Source organism: Alosa pseudoharengus, unplaced genomic scaffold (genome assembly GCF_046254945.1).
Source record: "Alosa pseudoharengus isolate Yale_2024_CS ecotype anadromous, Long Island Sound unplaced genomic scaffold, YU_APseudo_1.1 YU_APseudo_1.1_scf_17, whole genome shotgun sequence".
Taxonomy (NCBI): Eukaryota; Metazoa; Chordata; class Actinopteri; order Clupeiformes; family Clupeidae; genus Alosa; species Alosa pseudoharengus.
In genome coordinates this window covers 34249906-34268486 of record NW_027468640.1, presented here as the reverse complement: position 1 = coordinate 34268486, position 18581 = coordinate 34249906, and the positions used below count along the sequence as shown (strand labels likewise).

The 18581-nt window shown below is 43.2% G+C and overlaps 1 protein-coding gene across 3 annotated transcripts in view; it reads left to right on the top strand.

The window, feature by feature from the left end:
- stim2b (stromal interaction molecule 2b) overlaps positions 1-18581 on the top strand; it is a 59541-nt gene that overhangs the window by 2598 nt on the left and 38362 nt on the right. The window contains exon 1 of one of the 3 annotated variants that reach the window (XM_076289367.1): positions 17932-18131. The exons of the other annotated variants lie outside the window; for them this stretch is intronic. Within the exon in view, the coding sequence (XP_076145482.1) occupies positions 18062-18131 (70 nt within the window). The 5' untranslated portion in view covers positions 17932-18061. Of the gene's footprint in view, positions 1-17931; positions 18132-18581 lie in introns of those variants that run through there. 3 annotated transcript variants of the gene reach the window in all.

The window sequence follows — 18581 nt, the reverse complement described above, 5'->3', positions numbered from 1 at the left end:
TCCTGTGCCAACCTCCAATCTGGACGCTGCCACGCTCCTTGTCTGACACTTGGCAGAGGACCTGTGGCCTCTAAAAGTGGAAACGTTTGTATGGGGAATCACATATACAGTGTTATCTCAAGTTTGGGAAAGTGAGAGCTTAGGAATCTTGGGACGACAAACGTGTTGAGTGCATCAGGTGCAAGATGGATGGGGACAGGGCAGGGTGGTTGTGCTAGCGTGCTGAGCTGCCGTTCAGCACAGAGTAAATATTTGGCAAGAGCTCAGTAGCAGGCAGGTGAGGAGAAGTCCACCTTGAAGTCTCTGAACTCTGCCCTCCATGCTTTACCCATGGCTGACCACGTCATGAACACCATGCTTTACCAATGTCTCTGACCACTTCATATACACCATGCTTTACCAATGTCTCTGACCACTTCATATACACCATGCTTTACCAATGTCTCTGACCACTTCATACAGTACACCATGCTTTACCAATGTCTCTGACCACTTCATATACAGTACACCATGCTTTACCAATGTCTCTGACCACGTCATGAACACCATGCTTTACCAATGTCTCTGACCACGTCATGAATACCATGCTTTACCAATGTCTCTGACCACTTCATATACAGTACACCATGCTTTACCAATGTCTCTGACCACTTCATACACCATGCTTTACCAATGTCTCTGACCACGTCATGAACACCATGCTTTACCAATGTCTCTGACCACGTCATGAATACCATGCTTTACCAATGTCTCTGACCACTTCATATACACCATGCATGTCTGACACGTACTGTATGTCCATCAACTCATAGCTTATGATATAATAAGCACCAAGAGCCATCCTTGGTTTCCTGTAAGCTCCAATTTTAAAGTCTCCATCAGTCAGTTGGATTTGGGTCATTGACCACTAACATCTGCTTGTCACTGCAGTTTGCCCTCCCTGGAAACGTTAAATTTAACCCTTCATGTCAGTTCTTCTAGGAACCTTCCTGGTAGAGTTGCATAACGTTGGTGTTGTATTTACACAGGTGAAGTACAGTGTTGCATGAGTGTTTGTGTACTGATCGTGTTTGCAGAGGCTAGGTTAGATTATCATCCTAGTAAAAGGGAAACCCCGTTCTAATAAGAGACTATTCTCTTTTTTAGCACTTCAGATTGGTGTTTACATGTGCTACAGTGACTTAGGTTCTTTCAACCCCCACAGCTAATCAGGAAGTGAAAGATGTGGTTAACAAACAAACCTAGGAAGTGACTCATAAGTAAAGAGAATCCAACAACCTTGCACCTCCGCCTCCGAGGTGATTAAATGAAATACTTGGGGGCAAGACCTTTCAAGGATGCCCAACTAATTTGCCATGTAGCTAGTAGTGCAACTGAAAAGGTTGTGAACCGATTCGTAACAAGTAAATCGATATAACGACCGGATCATTTCAGTTTTATTCCGATACGGGGCTTCACGTATCGATGTATCGCCGTATCTTACACGTTAAAAACGGATAACGATACGTATCGGTTAATCTTTACACCCCTACTATATATATATATGCCCTATATATATCTTACACTGTATGTCTGTTTCCTTCCAAACCCACCCTATATCTATATAGCTATATATATATACCCTATATATATATATTACACTGTATGTCTGTTTCCTTCCAAACCCACCCTAGTTACACTGTATGTCTGTTTCCTTCAAATAGCTGGATCCCTGGGTCTCTGAAGGCAATAAATACTTCATTTAGATAGACAAATGCTTTTATGGGGGCATATTTGCCACTGTAAAACTCGGCCTTTAAAATAAAGCGTGACCTGAATTGGCCAACAATAACAAGGGCACATGGGGATGCTTTTTTAAACATTTTCTCAGAGACACAAAAGCTGCGATTTGTGTTTGTCTACGTGCATGCGTGTTTTTGAGGGTGACTCAGCTCTGCACTGTTTTCTCGTGGGGACAGCGCAAGGGAAGCCTGTGATCGTGTTCTCCCTTGAAGCGCACTCTGGAAGTGACCGAATGACCCATTTTCCAGCTGGCGCTTAGAAAAAGGTTGCTTGTCCTCCAGCAGTAGTGGTGCTGATTGTGTGTGTGTGTGTGTGTGTGTGTATGCATAGGCCTATGTCTGTGATTAGTTGCGAAATTGAGGATATAAAAGGGTGAATGAAACTCTGGATGCACTGTATGTGTAGAAAAAAGAATGCGTGCATGTTTCTGTTCTGTGTGGACTGCTGTTTTGAATGAGCCCAGTCCAGTGTGGTTTGGGGGTGGGCACTAGGGAATAAGCAGATATGTGCGTGTGTACATGCAAGTGTGTGTACGTGTGAGCGTGTGTAGGCAAGTGTGTCCCTGGTTATGAAAAGGCTCCCTAGTGGACTCTCAATAATGCTGGAATTTCCTGTCTGCCTGATGGGTATCAAGACTGTATTCTCAGTGGAAGGTCGTTGGCTTTGCAGCATCCCACTGGGCTGTGTGTGTGTAGCGAGGGAGTGAGTTGGGGCGAAGGGTGTGAAGGACTGTGTGTGTGATGGGGGTGTTGTTATGGTAGGATGAGAGGAGGAAGAGTGTTGGTTTAGGACAGGAGATAGCGATGGGAAGAGGAGTGCAATAGAGGGGTGGTGGGGTCTCCCCTTTTTTGCGACCAAATGATCTCCAGACCCTGTCATCCCATGTGCATCTCAGACAGGTCAGAAGGGCACAATCAAAGACTCTGGCCTGTGCATGCCTGTCCTGTCCTTGGCCAGTCCGAGCTGCTGGAGGACTCTTTCAAACCTCTGCTGACCACCACTGACCCTACCCTGCTCCTTTCATGTAGTGGCGGCCCTATCAACGTTAACAGATGTGTTTGTAAAGATGTGTCTTCGTTCCCAAGAAAAGCGATGAAAGACGAGATGCAGTTGAACAGAAAGCAGGGTGTCTTTGTACTACTAAACGGACAAGGCTAAACAAATACTTTGTTCACATCTATTGTTTTGCCATTGAATGTCCAGACATTGCAGAGATCAGAGAAGAGCTAGTCTTACTGAACAGCAGTGGCTAGAAATGCATTGAAAGGCTTGTCCTTTAGAGGAAATCGACAAGAAATCATTATTTTGGGTTCTGGAAACTCCGGGTGACATACAGTGGATTCCGGAAAACTCCCCTTCCTTCTCCTTGTACTCCTCGAAAAACAAGCCAACAAAGAAGCACCTGGGCCTATTTGGAGGACCCAAATAAACCTTCTGAAGTAGTGGGTGCTGTCTCTCAGCTCCCTCATCCCAATGTTTAGTTTATTTTGGTCTCTCTGGGGATAGAACGTTTCTTTCTTCGTGTACGAGAGGCTGAGGTCTGGAGGCAGAGTTTTTCCTCCGGCTCAGGGCCAGCCACGTCTCATACTAATACAATCCAGCTAATGGAAGTTCTGAGGAGCATCTGAGTGGAGAAGTCAGATTGGGGGTTCGATAAGGGCAACGTAAGGAGGCTGTGTGGAACAAATGTCAACCACTCTTGGTAAATGGCACGGAGCAAAACAGGCACCGACAAAGAAGAAAGTGGAACCAAAATGGACACAGCATTCTCTTCACTGTGTTACTCTGGGGGAATTGATTTGTGGCAGAATGATGATGTGCATCATCAGGTGCATCAAGTTTATCCTTGTATGTGAGAATCAGGGAATGATCATCCAAGGAGAAATGAGCAGACAGAGAAAAAGCCTGGAGTGCATGCAATCAGCAGACCACCATCGGAACATAAGACTAGAGACAACGAGGGAGGGGAGTTTGGGATGGCCGAGGCGAGGAGAGAGAGCAGGCGGTGTGGTCTGGTGCCAAGCCCTGGGTGACCGTGTGAACGTGGGCATCGCTGCGTCTTAATGACTCTCTGTGTGCCCGGCCCATCTGGCGTTCCAACAAACAAAGCCTCCCGCCCGGTCTCCACGAGGAACATGCTGTACCGAGCCAGGGGTGGTGTTGGCGGAGTTGAGGCGGTGTCGGGGCGCAGTCGAGGGAATTGCCCCGGAAAAGGGTTGTGATGCCGATGTTCTGCGAAATCTCCAGCACACGTCTGGACGTTGGCGAGTTGTTTTGTTTTTTCGAGGGGAAAGAATGTGTTGTGCTGAAACACTGCAGTGCAAAGAAAAAGGCCCACGTTTTAGAGACTGCTCAGTTTTGGGCTTTTGGTTCTTCACACAGTAACAAATGTTTCAAGGGAAATGAGGACGCCAAGCTTCCTGTGTCCCTGTCTGAATTCTTCGGGACATGATTCTTCAGCATGATTCACAAGAGCACCTTGTCTCTACTCAGAGGAAGTTGTTCTGCACTTATCCATTCTAGATCATTACAGAAGTGAATTTATGTGCATTTTCAAACAGGTAAAAATATTATAGCTCTTCATACTTTGAAACAGTGGATCATACAGAAGATTTCACAAACAGTATGTTTTTCCGTTGCATACAAAAAGCATACTTCAAGTACTTGCTGATTTGACTCTTTACATAAGCTGTTGTTCACAATTTTCGACAATGGCCCATGTAAGACTTCTCACATTTTATTATGGGGTATATACTGTTGCTTTCTCTCTTAAGAGGGAACTACAACGACAACTTCCCAGTGTTGATATTTGCATATCTACATGTATGTGTTTATCCTTAAGTGGAAAGAGAAGAGGGAGACCATTGTTTGTGTAGTGAGTGTTATCGGAGATACTAGATGAATATCTGGTTTGTTGACATTTACGCTGTGTATTAGTCCGTAGGGCTAATTTTTGGATTAATGTTTCAGCCAAGGTGTCATCTCATGCATTTCACTGAAGTTCAATCATTTTGAATTATTTTGATAAATAGGTTTGTCAAAATGTAATTCAGTTCAATTATTTTGATGAATAGGTATTATTCCAGGAATGATCTTCTGTTGATTTCCTTTGGAGCCATTTTGGTGCACACTTAGTTTCGCCTTCTTTGGAAGGTGATCTGACCACAAAGTGCCTGTTGCCCCTCAAGTTGTTTAGAGTCTCGCCAAACAAATGATAAAAGTGTTTAGCAAGTTTTGCTGACTGAAACATTGTTACTTACAGCCTGAGAATGACCTCAGAGAATGGTGAGTATTGTTTTACATGCAAAAGTAATCTAATGTAATGTCTTCAACCCCACTTACATCTATGGTAGAGGTGGTGAGGGGGGCTGGCGGGGAAAGCTATGAACCGACTAGGTCAGAATCTGAATACACTTCTGAGCGAGTGATGTCAACTCAATGCGTCACTCATCTCTGTGAGTCTTGTGGGAAACTTTCTGTGTGTTAGTGTGTGTGTGTTTTTGGGCTAACGATGGGGGGTTGGCGATGGAAGCAGCTGTGTCTGATTTCAATGGAGGGATTTGTGTGTGTGTGTGTGTGTGTATGCGTGTGTTGGGAGGGCAAAAGCCCATGTCGGCCTAATAGGGACAGGTCCCTGTGTATTTTTAAAGACCCTGCTAATTTTTTCCTATAAGATCTGAGGAAGGCTAAGAAGCTAGAATCATCTGTGCCTGACTGACTGGCGTTCCAGAGGAACCTGGGACATCTGGGTGACGCAGACTCTGGTCGATTTGAATGCTCTCCATAGCTTGGTGCTGATGTCATGGCGGGATTCATCTCCGCTTTTAGCCTAATTTACCATGCGCTAATTGACCTCTCTCTTTCTTTCTCTGTCTGTCTGTCTGTCTGTCTGTTTGTCTCTTCAATTCAACATTGCTTCATTAGCATGCATGTAGGTACAGCATTGCCAAAGCACAAAACAAAACAGCTCAACAATTTTTACAGTAACAATGACATTGAGAACATTGAGGGGAAAAACACTCTGTCGCTCTCTGTCTTCCCCCAACTCCCCCCCCCCCCCTTTCTCTCTCAGAAACACAGGTCCATTATTATGACCGCCGCGCAGCGAAGCGTATAGGTTTAGTCAGATTTTTTTTTTTTTTTTTTTTTTTTTTTTCTTCTTTTTCGCATGTCCAAATTTCTGTCAATGATTCCCGGGACACTGAAAGACCGGGGTAGACGAAACTTGGTGGGCATGTAACCCCATATGGATAGCATGGAACCATCGTTTTTCGTTTTGATCTGTAGCCCCCCCGCTGGACTGCACCCCCCGAAAGGAGGGTAGGGCAGACACAGTTTTCTGTGAATATCTCGAGAACCGTAAGGTTTACGAGGACCATTTTTTTTGTATGTTGATCGATCTCAAGGGGCCATGTCAACCCATTCCATAACCACTCATTTCATGTATAGCGCCACCTAGTTAAACACAAAAAAGTAAAAATGAGGTGTTGTAATCGCAGGTATCTGTGACCTAACATAGTCAAAACTGCACGAAATTGGAAGTGTAGGATCATTATGACACCCTCTGAATGCACGCCAAGTTTCGTGGAATTCCGTTCATGGGGGGCCACACAATAAATTAATTTATGTTACTATACACCAACTGGCCTGTAGGTGGCCGGAGACAGTTTTCTGTGAATATCTCCAGAACCGTAGGGCCTAGGAGGTCCACCTTTTTTTTGTATGTTGATCTCAAGGGGCCATGTCAACCCATCCCATTACCACTTATTTCATGTATAGCGCCACCTAGTTAAAAATTAAAAAGCAAAAAATTAGGTGTTTTCATCACAATATCTCTGGCTGACATGGTCAAAACTGCACGAAATTGAAAGTCTAGGATCATTATGACACCCTCCGAATGCATGCCAAGTTTTGTGTACTTTCGTTCATGGGGGGCCTTACAATAAAACAATTTATGTGTACATTTAGTGACGTACACCAACAAGGATTCCCGGGACACTGAAAGACCGGGGTACACAAAACTTGGTGGGCATGTACCCCCACATGGATAGCATGGAACTGTCATTTTTCGTTTTGATCTGGACCCCCCGAAAGGAGGGTAGGCCAGACACAGTTCTCTGTGAATATCTTGAGAACTGTAGGGCCTAGGATGACCATTTTTTCCGTATATTTGCCTCCAGGGGTCATGTTAACCCAGTTCATGTGCACACATGTGCACAAACAGATACACACACACACACACATTCACAGTAATCATGACACATACTCACACAGTAGACATATGTACGCTTCCATGCACAGGCACATACGCAGGCACGCACACACACACACACACACACTCACACACACACACACACCCACACACATAACATAAACATAACACAAACAATCAAGAATTTCTCATAATTATGAACAGGCAAGATGGAGGTGGGGTTGTATAAAATGAATTTTACATGTGAAATCTATGAACTAATCATGTTTTGGTACTTGTTGTCTAGCAGATACCAGTGAGAATTGAGTGTGGATAATGCAATTTAGTGAGACAGTTAGAATCATATAGGCCTTTCAGCGTGATTTCTTTTTGTGGAAAAAATGTGCTGGACTGGGCGGCGGTCATATTTTGTACCGCTCTGCGGTACATCTAGTTTCACTCAGAATGAGTTGTTTCAGTTGTTTTAGCACATCTGAAATACTCGTGTGACTTGTTGGGGAGTAATATAGTCAACTGGTGGCTATACTAGTAATTCAGGGTATCTGCTGCGCCTGTATCAGGTTCAAGAATGAATTCCCAGGGAGCACCATTATGTTTTAATCATGCACTAAGCCCTCCTTGTGCTGGAGGACATAATTTGGGGTGGAAGTAGAAGTTCTTGTTGCTGTTGGCTGGCGCCAGGTGTGTCAGTGGGAGGGAAACTTTTGTCACAAGGCCTAAGGGAGGGCACAGATGCTGTAGAATCAATATGTAGATAGAGGGTAGTTTCCAATTAAAGTGGTAATAAACAGGTTTGGTCACAAACTAGCAAGATATGGAACAAACAACCATCAGAGTTAGTCTAGGGTGATTCCACGCAAAACTGTCATGTCCATAACGCCAACTAAATGCCATGGTATTTGTATGATGCGAATTATTATGTAAAACGTTTTTCATGTAAGTTCTACAACCAAGAAGAGTGAATGCTCAAATTTCAAGTAATCATCATTCACATCATACAAATACCATGGCATTGTGTTGTCGTTATGGACCTGACAGTTTTGCGTGGAATTGCCCTCCAGCAAATGACACCAGAATACAGTAAGGAATATCTGCCTAAACTAGCAAGCAGACTTACTAACCGTTAACAGACATTAAAGGTGCTCTAGGCAATGTTGGGTAACGTCACTTCTGCTGAAGTTCAAACAAAACAGAGAGCTAGCTCGCTACTCCCTCCCCCTCCCTCCTTCCCGAATTGAAACTCTCCTAAACGCGCATCTCGTCGGTCATTGTCTGGAACAGTTTGTTATATTTTTATGGTCCACGCTGGACCAAGTTGTTTTTGTTGCTGTTTTTGGAGCCTGGGCTGTCTGCAGTATGCAACCCACAACCACAACAGCCTGAGCGGCTTATAAGTACAATAGATAGGTTCATCTTCCCTTCATACTTTGAGATGACACATGACTAATTTGATGAAGCTGGAAATACCAGCTGCTACAACTGGTAGAGCAACCCTTAACTACTAATACATGCATCACTAATATTTCAAAATTAAAATTCATCTGTTCTGTACTGTAAGTCTCTTTGGATTAAAAGTCTGAATGTTGTTTATTCATGGATGGCAAATCCGATCTAAAATTTTTTTGGAGTTTTGAGCATGGCAGTCTAAGCCTCTCGTGGGGTTGCTCATCCAGACTTGACTTTGGAGAATAGCAGAGGTCATTATTGTTCTGAGAATGGATTCCTTTGTCAGTCATTGCTCACTTACAATGGTTAAATAGTGGAGTACTGGCTAAAGGCCAAAACCAGGTGTCACCCTTGATGTGTCACCATTGAGCTTTACAAGGAGAAGGGCATTAGATTATCTGAGGATGGTGTCATGTTATGTAGTGAAAACAACCATCAGGGTAAATGTTCGTAATTGTTCAATGTAGGGAAAAAACATTTTAGGTATGTTGTTAAAGGGAAGTTGTGCAAGAATCCGGAAGTGTTCCTACAGGTGTAGCTGTCATTGTTGGTTGATCAGTGTAATCTCCTGAAAATAGGAATTCCCCATGCTGAGATAGCGAGGAGGGTAGAGAGAGGAATTCCCCATGCTGAGATAGCGAGGAGGGTAGAGAGAGGAATTCATACAGACAAAGAGAGGGCAAGAGAACAGACAGAACCAGTAGACACAAAGGCCTGCACTTGAGACAGTGAGAGTGATTCGACTCAAAGTGAGAGGGCGAAAGAGACACAAAATGCCTAAAGAACAAGTGTGTTTGTGTATGTGTGTGTGCGAGAGAGAGAGAGAGGGAGAGAGAGAGAGCAAGACAGAAAGAGAGAGAGTGTGTGTGTGTGTGTAGGTCCTCAGACTGATTTCTCTGGTCCTGTACGCGGTCTCCTCTCTGAGGGCTGAACTAGGTCAGAGAGCTGAGCTGCTCTGCTCTGCTCGCTGTGTCAGTCTGCTTGTCTGATTAGTGCCGCTCCACGTGCCCTTTATTGTGTGCAGGCACCGTTTTTGTGTCTGCCATTTTCCCCTTTCCTTTGCTTTCTTACTGTGAGCTCACTGCAGCTCGGGCCTGCTGCTTGAGAATTGTCTGACTATTAAACCTGTATCCACATCAAGCTGGAAGATACTGTAGTTTGCACAATGTGCTGATAAAAATATATGTAGATGGAGATCTGACTGAGAGAGTTAGAGATAGAATACATTAACAAGGAGATGGATGGATGGAGGAACAAAAAACCTACTTAACCTACATAAACTAAATGAATAACAGACACGTAGTATTGATGTCAGTTAATCTGAACAGGAACAGAGGAAACCGATATAGGTAGCAGAAGTAGCCTGTATAGACAAGTACAGACAAATAAAACAGGGTAGGGCCTACATACTGTAGTTTCACCACACAACACATCACCCAACAGTACAGCTAGCACTGCAGTACAGGTGGTACAGTTAGGGTTAGCCCAAAGGTACAGCACAGCTACAGCAGTGGTACAGTTAGGGTTAGCCCTAGGGTACAGCACAGCTACAGCAGTGGTACAGTTAAGGTTAGCCCTAGGGTACAGTACAGCTACAGCAGTGGTACAGTTAGAGTTAGCCCTAGGGTACAGTACAGCTACAGCAGTGGTACAGTTAGAGTTAGCCCTAGGGTACAGCACAGCTACAGCAGTGGTACAGTTAGAGTTAGCCCTAGGGTACAGCACAGCTACAGCAGCCTGTGGCTTGTGTGTGCAATAGATGGGCTCATCTTTCCTTCATGCCGTGTAATGTCGGAGTGAATTTGATAAAGCTAGAAATACTAGCCAGCTACAAAAATATACCTTAAAGGGGTAAGAGCTGCTGCTCCATACATGGACAGTATCAGTTGAACAGCTACAATTTTTACACCAATGCAGTGAACATTCCTCTCTACACCACGCAACCCCAAGCTATCACAAAACGGTAATGGAGACAATTTATTTGAGCTTGGTTGATGTCTCCCTAGCTAATAAATGGGAAACACCGCACCGTCTCCTTCACATACCTAAATCACTTCACCACAATGGTCCTTGAAAGGGATACTAACGCGGAAGGGCACCCTGCCACGGTTGTGATACCCCGTGCCCCCTCTCTCTATAACAGATGTGTCAGCTGGAGGGCTTTGCCAGGATGGTTGTTACAGCTGGCCGAGCTCTGGTCGCTGAGTGGCCCCCGTACCCACTACCTAGTGCAGCCTTGAAAAAGAAGGGGGGGGTGGGGTTTCAGGGTGTTAATTCACTGTACAGTAGTGTCCGAAAGACTCCCTGCGGCCTGTGTGTTGCTGTACCCTTGAGTAAAGCATTGACGTGTGTAAACAAACTCTCACACACACACACATACACACACAATCTGTCTTGCTGACTCACAAACACAAACTCTTTTGCTCACACATACACATACACCCGCCCTCCCTCACACACACAAGGGCAGATGAAAGGGCAACGCATATGTTTTTGACACTGCTGAACAGTCACATCACAGAAACATGTGTATTCATTACAGTTGTGTGCTATTTCTCTGTGTGCCTTTTTGTGAAGGGATCTGCATGCTGTCACCCTCATCTTCAGACAGGAAATGCATGTCACAGGGCACGGACAACAATAAGACTCTGGATAAGTGTCAGTATTACCAGAGATTATCTAAAAAGGGAGATTCCAATCTCAAAAAGCGTAACAGCAGTGGGGGTCTGGACTTTATCACCAGAAGCTCTTTAAAAAATGGACCCCTATGGGAGAAGTGGCTAAGGCCCCCTGAACAAACTCTTATTTTGTGAAACTTGGGACCACTTGAGTCCTTTTCAGTGAGAGTACCTCTGTTATGATCTTTAACCATGCTAAGCCAGGTTAAGGAAAATGTTTGGTGTTATGATGATCTATATTTGCAGTTAGCAGCAAATATTGCTATCTACACCTATAAGTAGATATCTGGTAATACTTTGCCCTTTCACGTCCTATCCAGATATAGGCGACCAGAGTTGGTTCATTTGTGTGAAACACAGGGAGATTTGAGGGCTCACATGATGTGACGATATGATGGAGGGTATTTAGTAGGGGGTGGGGGAGTGAGGGATGGCATGGCCCTCTGATTTCAGGGACTTTCCCAGCCCATGTGCAGACACTGTGGGGCTGCAAGAGTGTTGGTTGGGGGTGGAGGCCAGGAGGGTGGATTGAACTCAAAGGAGTATCAAGACTGAGGGAGGGTGTGGGGGAATGGGATCAACATTTCTTAGGCGTGTTACTAAAGCAAGTCATGTAGGACAGCTTTGTGCACACACACACACACACACATTTGACACCTTACTGGAGGGCTGGCACATCGTATGTGAAGACAATGTGTGGATGCCAAAGAGTGAGTTTTTGTTGTTGTTTAGTTTGCTTGCTGTGTTGTGTGTTGCTAGCAAGTGAATGTGTCAAATATGTGGTGAACCAAACTATGAACACAGGATCAGACAGAATCAAACAGGGACAGTCTGTGGTGTGGTGGTTAATGCTGACACACATACTGTACATGCACACTCAGATCTTTTGTCCTGGCTTCACCGCACAACATACAATGTTGATTGACCATATCCACTTCCTTCCTCACATAGCCACTACATCTGTAGTCCTTGATGTCCCACATCTAAGCACTTCTGTCCCACGTTCAGGAGACAGATGCTGCTGCTTGGAAGTACAGTGACTGACAGTTTCCAATGCACCAGAAATCAGGTCACTCCCTCAGGTTTCTGAGCATCAGTATACTGTGGAGATTTGACAATATGTGTATCTGTCAAGCTTTGGGGGAAGTTGGTAATCATCCTCTGAGCCATCCACCTAGTATTGAGCCAGAACAGGTGCACTGTGGGAAGGGCAGATTTCCATCCTCATGGCACTTCAACCTGAAAGCAGCTAGGGTTTAGATAGGGATAGATAGATACTTTATTGATCCCCAAGGGGAAATGCAAGGTCTCCGTAGCATACAGACATCACACACAACATGCACTTACAGCAGAAATGGTAAATATAAGTATAAACATATAACAAAACACCACTATACAATAGAGACAGTAGAAGATAAGAAAAACTTACAAAACTAAATACTAAATATACTATATAAATTAAATAAAAAAAATCCACAGTGTGCTTGAGGGTGATCAAGCATGAGGCGCTTGCAGTGACAGGGCCGGGACTGGCCTGTAGTTCTGTGTGCATGGTGAGGTGCTCAAGAGAGTGAGTGTTATGGTGAAGGTGCAAAAAGTAGTCCAACAGTAGTCCTGTAGTTCTGTGTGCATGGTAAGGTGCTCAAGAGAGTGAGTGTCATGGAGAAGGTGTGAAAAAGTAGTCCAACAGTAGTCCAACAGTGCAAGAATAAGGTCTAGAGACCAGCATAAATAAATAATATGGACAAATAAGAGAGTAAAGTATAATGTAGACAAGGTAATATAAAAAACTATGTCAGTGCAAGAATAGGTTGAGGTAATAGGGTTACAGCCATTAAATATTATAGCAGAAGCCATTGGTCATGTGTGCTAATATAGCATGAAAAACAGTGTAGCAGTAAAACAGTAGTAAAAACATACACAGGTTTCCCGTTTACCAACAAAACTAGATGCGTGTGCAGCCGTGAGGCAGAAGACGCTTGGTGGCCGTCCACAACGTTATAAACTTAAAGGAGAATTCCGGTGTGATTTTGACCTAAAGTGTTTTGAAACATGATACCGAGTGTGAACGTATGTCTCATAGCCCATCTCGGCTTGTCCCCTGCACTCCGAAATCTGTCGCTAGTTAGCCGATGCTACCAACAAGGCGGTCAATGGTGGTGCCTCGGCATCGGCATAGCCATGCAAATAAATCACTGTTTTACACCATTTACGAGGCTCAATGTATCTCCACACTTCATTGGTAGACTTCCAAGGGCCCTGTCATTTAAAACGAGACATTGAGAACTTTGAAAAAGCACTGGTAGTTTACTTACAAGACGATTTATACAGACAGTATCTTCTCGAAGTTTAGCGTTTGCAGCCATCTTGAATTTAGTCACGATAAGCGACGAGTAAGAATGAACAGGTATGATAAGGGATCAGATTCCAAAAATAATTCCGTGGAAATGCATGGATTCCAGTTGCTGCTACTGGAAGAAACTGGAATCCATGCATTTCCACAGAATTATTTTTGGAATCTGATCCCTTATCATACCTGTTCATTCTTACTCGTCGCTCGACTTATCGTGACTAAATTCAAGATGGCTGCAAACGCTAAACTTCGAGAAGATACTGTCTGTATAAATCGTCTTGTAAGTAAACTAACAGTGCTTTTTCAAAGTTCTCAATGTCTCGTTTTAAATGTCAGGGCCCTTGGAAGTCTACCAATGAAGTGTGGAGATACATTGAGCCTCGTAAATGGTGTAAAACAGTGATTTATTTGCATGGCTATGCCGATGCCGAGGCACCACCATTGACCGCCTTGTTGGTAGCATCGGCTAACTAGCGCCAGATTTCGGAGTGCAGGGGACAAGCCGAGATGGGCTATGAGACATACGTTCACACTCGGTATCATGTTTCAAAACACTTTAGGTCAAAATCACACCGGAATTCTCCTTTAACCTAAATAGTCGGCTGCTGTAAGCTACAATCGGATTGTATTGTATACCCCTGTTGTCTCAATGATAATAACATCTCATTTCAGACTATATTTCAAAGTTTGCCGTTCATTTGCATTATTAATATAACATCGTATTTTGTAATTTTTGGCGAAGACATGCATTCCGTTAGGGAAATTGAACATATTTAACATTCTCTAACCATCGTGATTTCGAATTGGTGCAGTTTTCAGCACAAAAACTCATTTTATTCTTTTGCTCTTTTGCATTGCTCTATGCTGTTCTATGGTGCTTTCTGCCTCTTGGTTGCGCACGCATGTTTTCGTGACGTTGCATAGAAATCCATGTATTAGGCTGTGGACAGTAGTACAACAGTGTAAAATAGTAGTAAAACAGTAGATTCATATACTCATGGAAGAATTGTGGATGAAAGAACTGTTTTCTTTTCCTACATGTCCAGGTCATGGGTCATCTTTGCATGGGTGATGTATTTCCATAGTCCTCTGCTTTTCCTTTGGTCTCTCTTGCTGTCCTGTCTCTTAAGGGCTATTACGGTTGTGACCCTGTTCCATCTGCCTCCTGTTCTGAGGACAGTCACCTTCCAGAACGATCCGGAAGCTAAGACCTGTACTGAGCCGTTAAGCTTATTGACATTCTCTACTCTCCGGTTGTGGGGTTTGGGGTGTTTCGCTGGATCAGCTCGGCTTCCACACCATCCCACTCTCTGTCTTGGTGGTGTGCGGTCAGCTCTTGCGTTGCCATCTTCTTCCAGCCAGCATACTTCACAGGAACAAATAAGAGTCCTGTTCCTGTTCTTAACCCCCTTGTTCAGGAAGTTCACAGGAGGTGACAGAACAAACAGCCGCAGGGGCTTGTTGAGATATTTGTGCGCGTGCCATTGTGTGTAAAGTCTGAAAACATCAGAGATTTAAACCTGCTTGTCAACAGACTGACTTCATGGCCCATATTAGTACAGAAAGTAAAAATATCCTAGTAATGGTTTATTTTTGACCACAGCTGTGTCCATTTATAGCATCTCTCGGACGTATGCAAACAAACGGTAATTATGAAGTTTAATATTGACCGGCTTTTGCAGAGAGCAGTTGCGTGCTGTATTTAGACTGCACTCCCGCCTGGTGTGTGTGTGTGTGTGTGTGTGTTGGCTCAACCCCCTGAGGTAAAATAACTCCAGCTTATGTCTACGGAGGCACCGTCTGTATTGTTTGGCCTCCAAGCTGGAGTCTTTCCGAGTTTGTTCTCCCTGCATTCTCCATCACATGCGTATCATGTCATCATGCCACCTGCTGTGTCATAGAGAGTCCATGCCGGGTAGGGTAGAGGGTTAGTGACTCATGAAGTTGGGTATTAGAATCCTCTTGATCTGAATGCAAGAAATGCTCTTGTGCAGAAGCTTGTAAGTAAACAACAGATACAACCCTTGGTTCTTGCCCAAGCTATCTTCATTATTTCTGTCTAGAAACAAAGTGTGGGCCCAGGCTAGACGCACTGAAGAACCAAAAGCCAAAAGCCTAGTCAGATTATTACTGAAATCCTCCCTAACCCCACAATTTTTTGGAGGTCAGTTAAATCTATCAGCTGCAACTCCACTGCCTCTATTCCTTCCTTTGTCATGTCTGGTAACTTGCCTTCATGCACGGCCCTTTAGAAATCTGCTCTGCATTTAATAACCACTTTGTTGCTGGTCACATTTTTCAGGAGACTAATGGTTTCTATTATGATGATTAAGATAAACATCAACCCCTTCTATCTATGAAAAGTATGATGGCACCTTACATCTGGGCAGCCGTGGCCTACTGGTTATCGCTTCAGACTTGTAGGGTTGCCGACCGAACCTCAACCAGTAGGCACGGCTGAAGTGCCCTTGAGCAAGGCACCTAACCCCTCACTGCTCCCCGAGCACTGCTGTTGTTGCAGGCAGCTCACTGCGCCAGGATTAGTGTGTGCTTCACCTCACTGTGTGTTCACTGTGTGCTGAGTGTTTTTTACTAATTCATGGATTGGGATAAATGCAGAGAACAAATTTCCCTCACAGGATCAAAAGAGTATATATACTTATACTTATACTTACCTTGCAGTTTTAATCTCTTTTCTGGTTGTGAAGCTTTAGGTTTAGCTCCATTTTAGGAGGAAAAGTTAGATCCTTTTTTCTGAAACTATCTGCTCCATTAATCTCAGAGCAACTAACCTATATCTTTAATCTCTCCATTTTAACCGGCTTATTTCCTTGAGTCTGGAAAATGGCCCATGTATCTCCTTTGCATACAGGAGTTGACATAGACGCCTATCGCCCAATCTCCAAATTACTCTGCTTAGAAAAAAAATACTTGAATCCTTGGCTAACAACCAACTGAAATCTTTCCTATCCACTCTTTATTAAATTCGACAAAAATGTATTGATTCAGTTTGGATTCTGACACCTGTAACTGGTTTCAGAGTTATCCATGCCAGAGGTTTCAGTGTGTAAAATCCGGTAATATTCAGTCTGAATTCTTGTCAAAAACGAATGGTGTTCCACAAGGTTCAGACTCTAGTCCAATCCTTTTTACCATCTACATGATATTGTTTCCTCAATGAAAAGTTGCCATGTCCATCTCTATGCTGATGACACCATTGTTTATTGTATCGCTGCCTCAATCAATCTTGCCATTGAGAACCCGCAATAGTTCTTTACAGTCCAGTTCTACAGGAAGCTCGACCTCAAATTAGTATTAAATTCAAACAAAACTACTCTGACTCTGACAAAGACACAGTTGTCTTGAAATGTCAGTTGTTTTTGTTTGCACTAGTAAAGACTGCAAGTTTAATCAGTGTGCTCCATTCTGTCTTCTGTTCTAATAGTCTACTGTCCTACCACTGTGAAGCACCTGACTGTGCAGTTTGGCAACTGGATGACACGTGAAGTATCCCACAGACAAAATTCATATTGTTCTCCAAAGCTACTAATATTGACTGCATTTATACATAACAGTCTGCATTTATACATTAAGTAAATTAAGTTAACTATCTAAAGTATAATAGCTAGCTATAATTTGGCTTATGCTGAACATCATAAGGCTACACCAGAAAACATGTCTAATCACATCCACTCGTTGAGCGATAATGACACATACAGTACACGGTAGAAATAACAATAAATTAGCATTATGTAGGTGTAAAGGCTATATTTAAAACATTGGTATGTTTGGACTGATGGTTGGATACTCAAATCAGTGTTGATGGTTGAAAGCAATTAAATTCACATGCTTTTGTACAAAGCAAAAACATACAAACGATCAAACGAAACTTAAAAAGCAGGTTAACAGTATTACGAAGTTGACAATTGCTGAATCCCTGTCAGAATCAATGTTAAGTGATGTGATTAGATCTGTTTTCTGGTGTAGCCTTCTTCACGTTCAGCATAAACCAAATATTCACCACTGTGCACTTTATGATAGCTTTAGTTAGCCATTTTTAACAGAGACACTGGTTACTGTTTATTTATAAGGCTATCGTTGGAGAACTAGAAAAAGCATATTTTGTTCTAATGCCCCCACCTCCTGGAGTAACATTGGGCATACTCTCAAAATGGCATCTTTAGTGTCCTATGGGCAGTTCAAATCTCTGTAAAAAATAACAAGGAATATCTGCACACTAGCTCCCTTTTTGTCTGTTTATTAGAGTTACTCCATTACTTTTTTATCCAGCACCTACAGTACTTTTGGATAAGTGCACGTTACGTTTGTTTGGATTACAGTTCAAATCTTTGATAATTAATCTCCCCCTTTCAAACTGCACCTGTTTTAACTGATTATTTTACTTGCTTTTAGATTCAACTGCTTCATTTATTAATATTAATTAGTTATTTTATTAATTAATTTTTAGTTTACTGTAATAGGCCATGCTTTGCTCTCTTTGTTGTATGTTTATTTGTTGTATCTCGGCTACATTGAAAATGACAACTACCCTTAATTGTACTTCTGAAAATGAAAATAAAGGTTGAATGAATGAAAGCTGACGTCAGTAGAGGAAGAGCAGGAAGAAGGCCTGCACAAATGAAGAAGTCATTCAGCAAAGGTTCAGCCAGTTCATTGGTACCCCTTAACACTTTTAGACAATTCTAGAAGCAGTTTGATATTTTAATATTTGCACAGTTTTTTTTCATACTCTCAATGTAAAAATTAGATGAAATCAATATTGATAACCAGGTGAGAATATTATATGTCCATGATCCTCTGGAAAGTACCCATGTGTCAACCTTCAGCACTTTTTTCCTGAGTTCTGAGTAGAACCACAGAGTAGAGGAAGTTTTTGTGAAATGGCAGGCAGTGTTGCAGGCGCTACAAGTGAAATATGATGAACACGGCTGTTTGCGGCTTTGTTGTGAGTCACACTGTTTGCTCCAGTGCCCAGCGGCCCAGAGATGATTCTCACGCTTTCTTGAAGGAAACATTTGACCCTGTTTTCCTCGTTCCTCACAACCAGTACATCCTCTTTTTACCCCCTGTGTGTGTGTGTGTGTGTGTG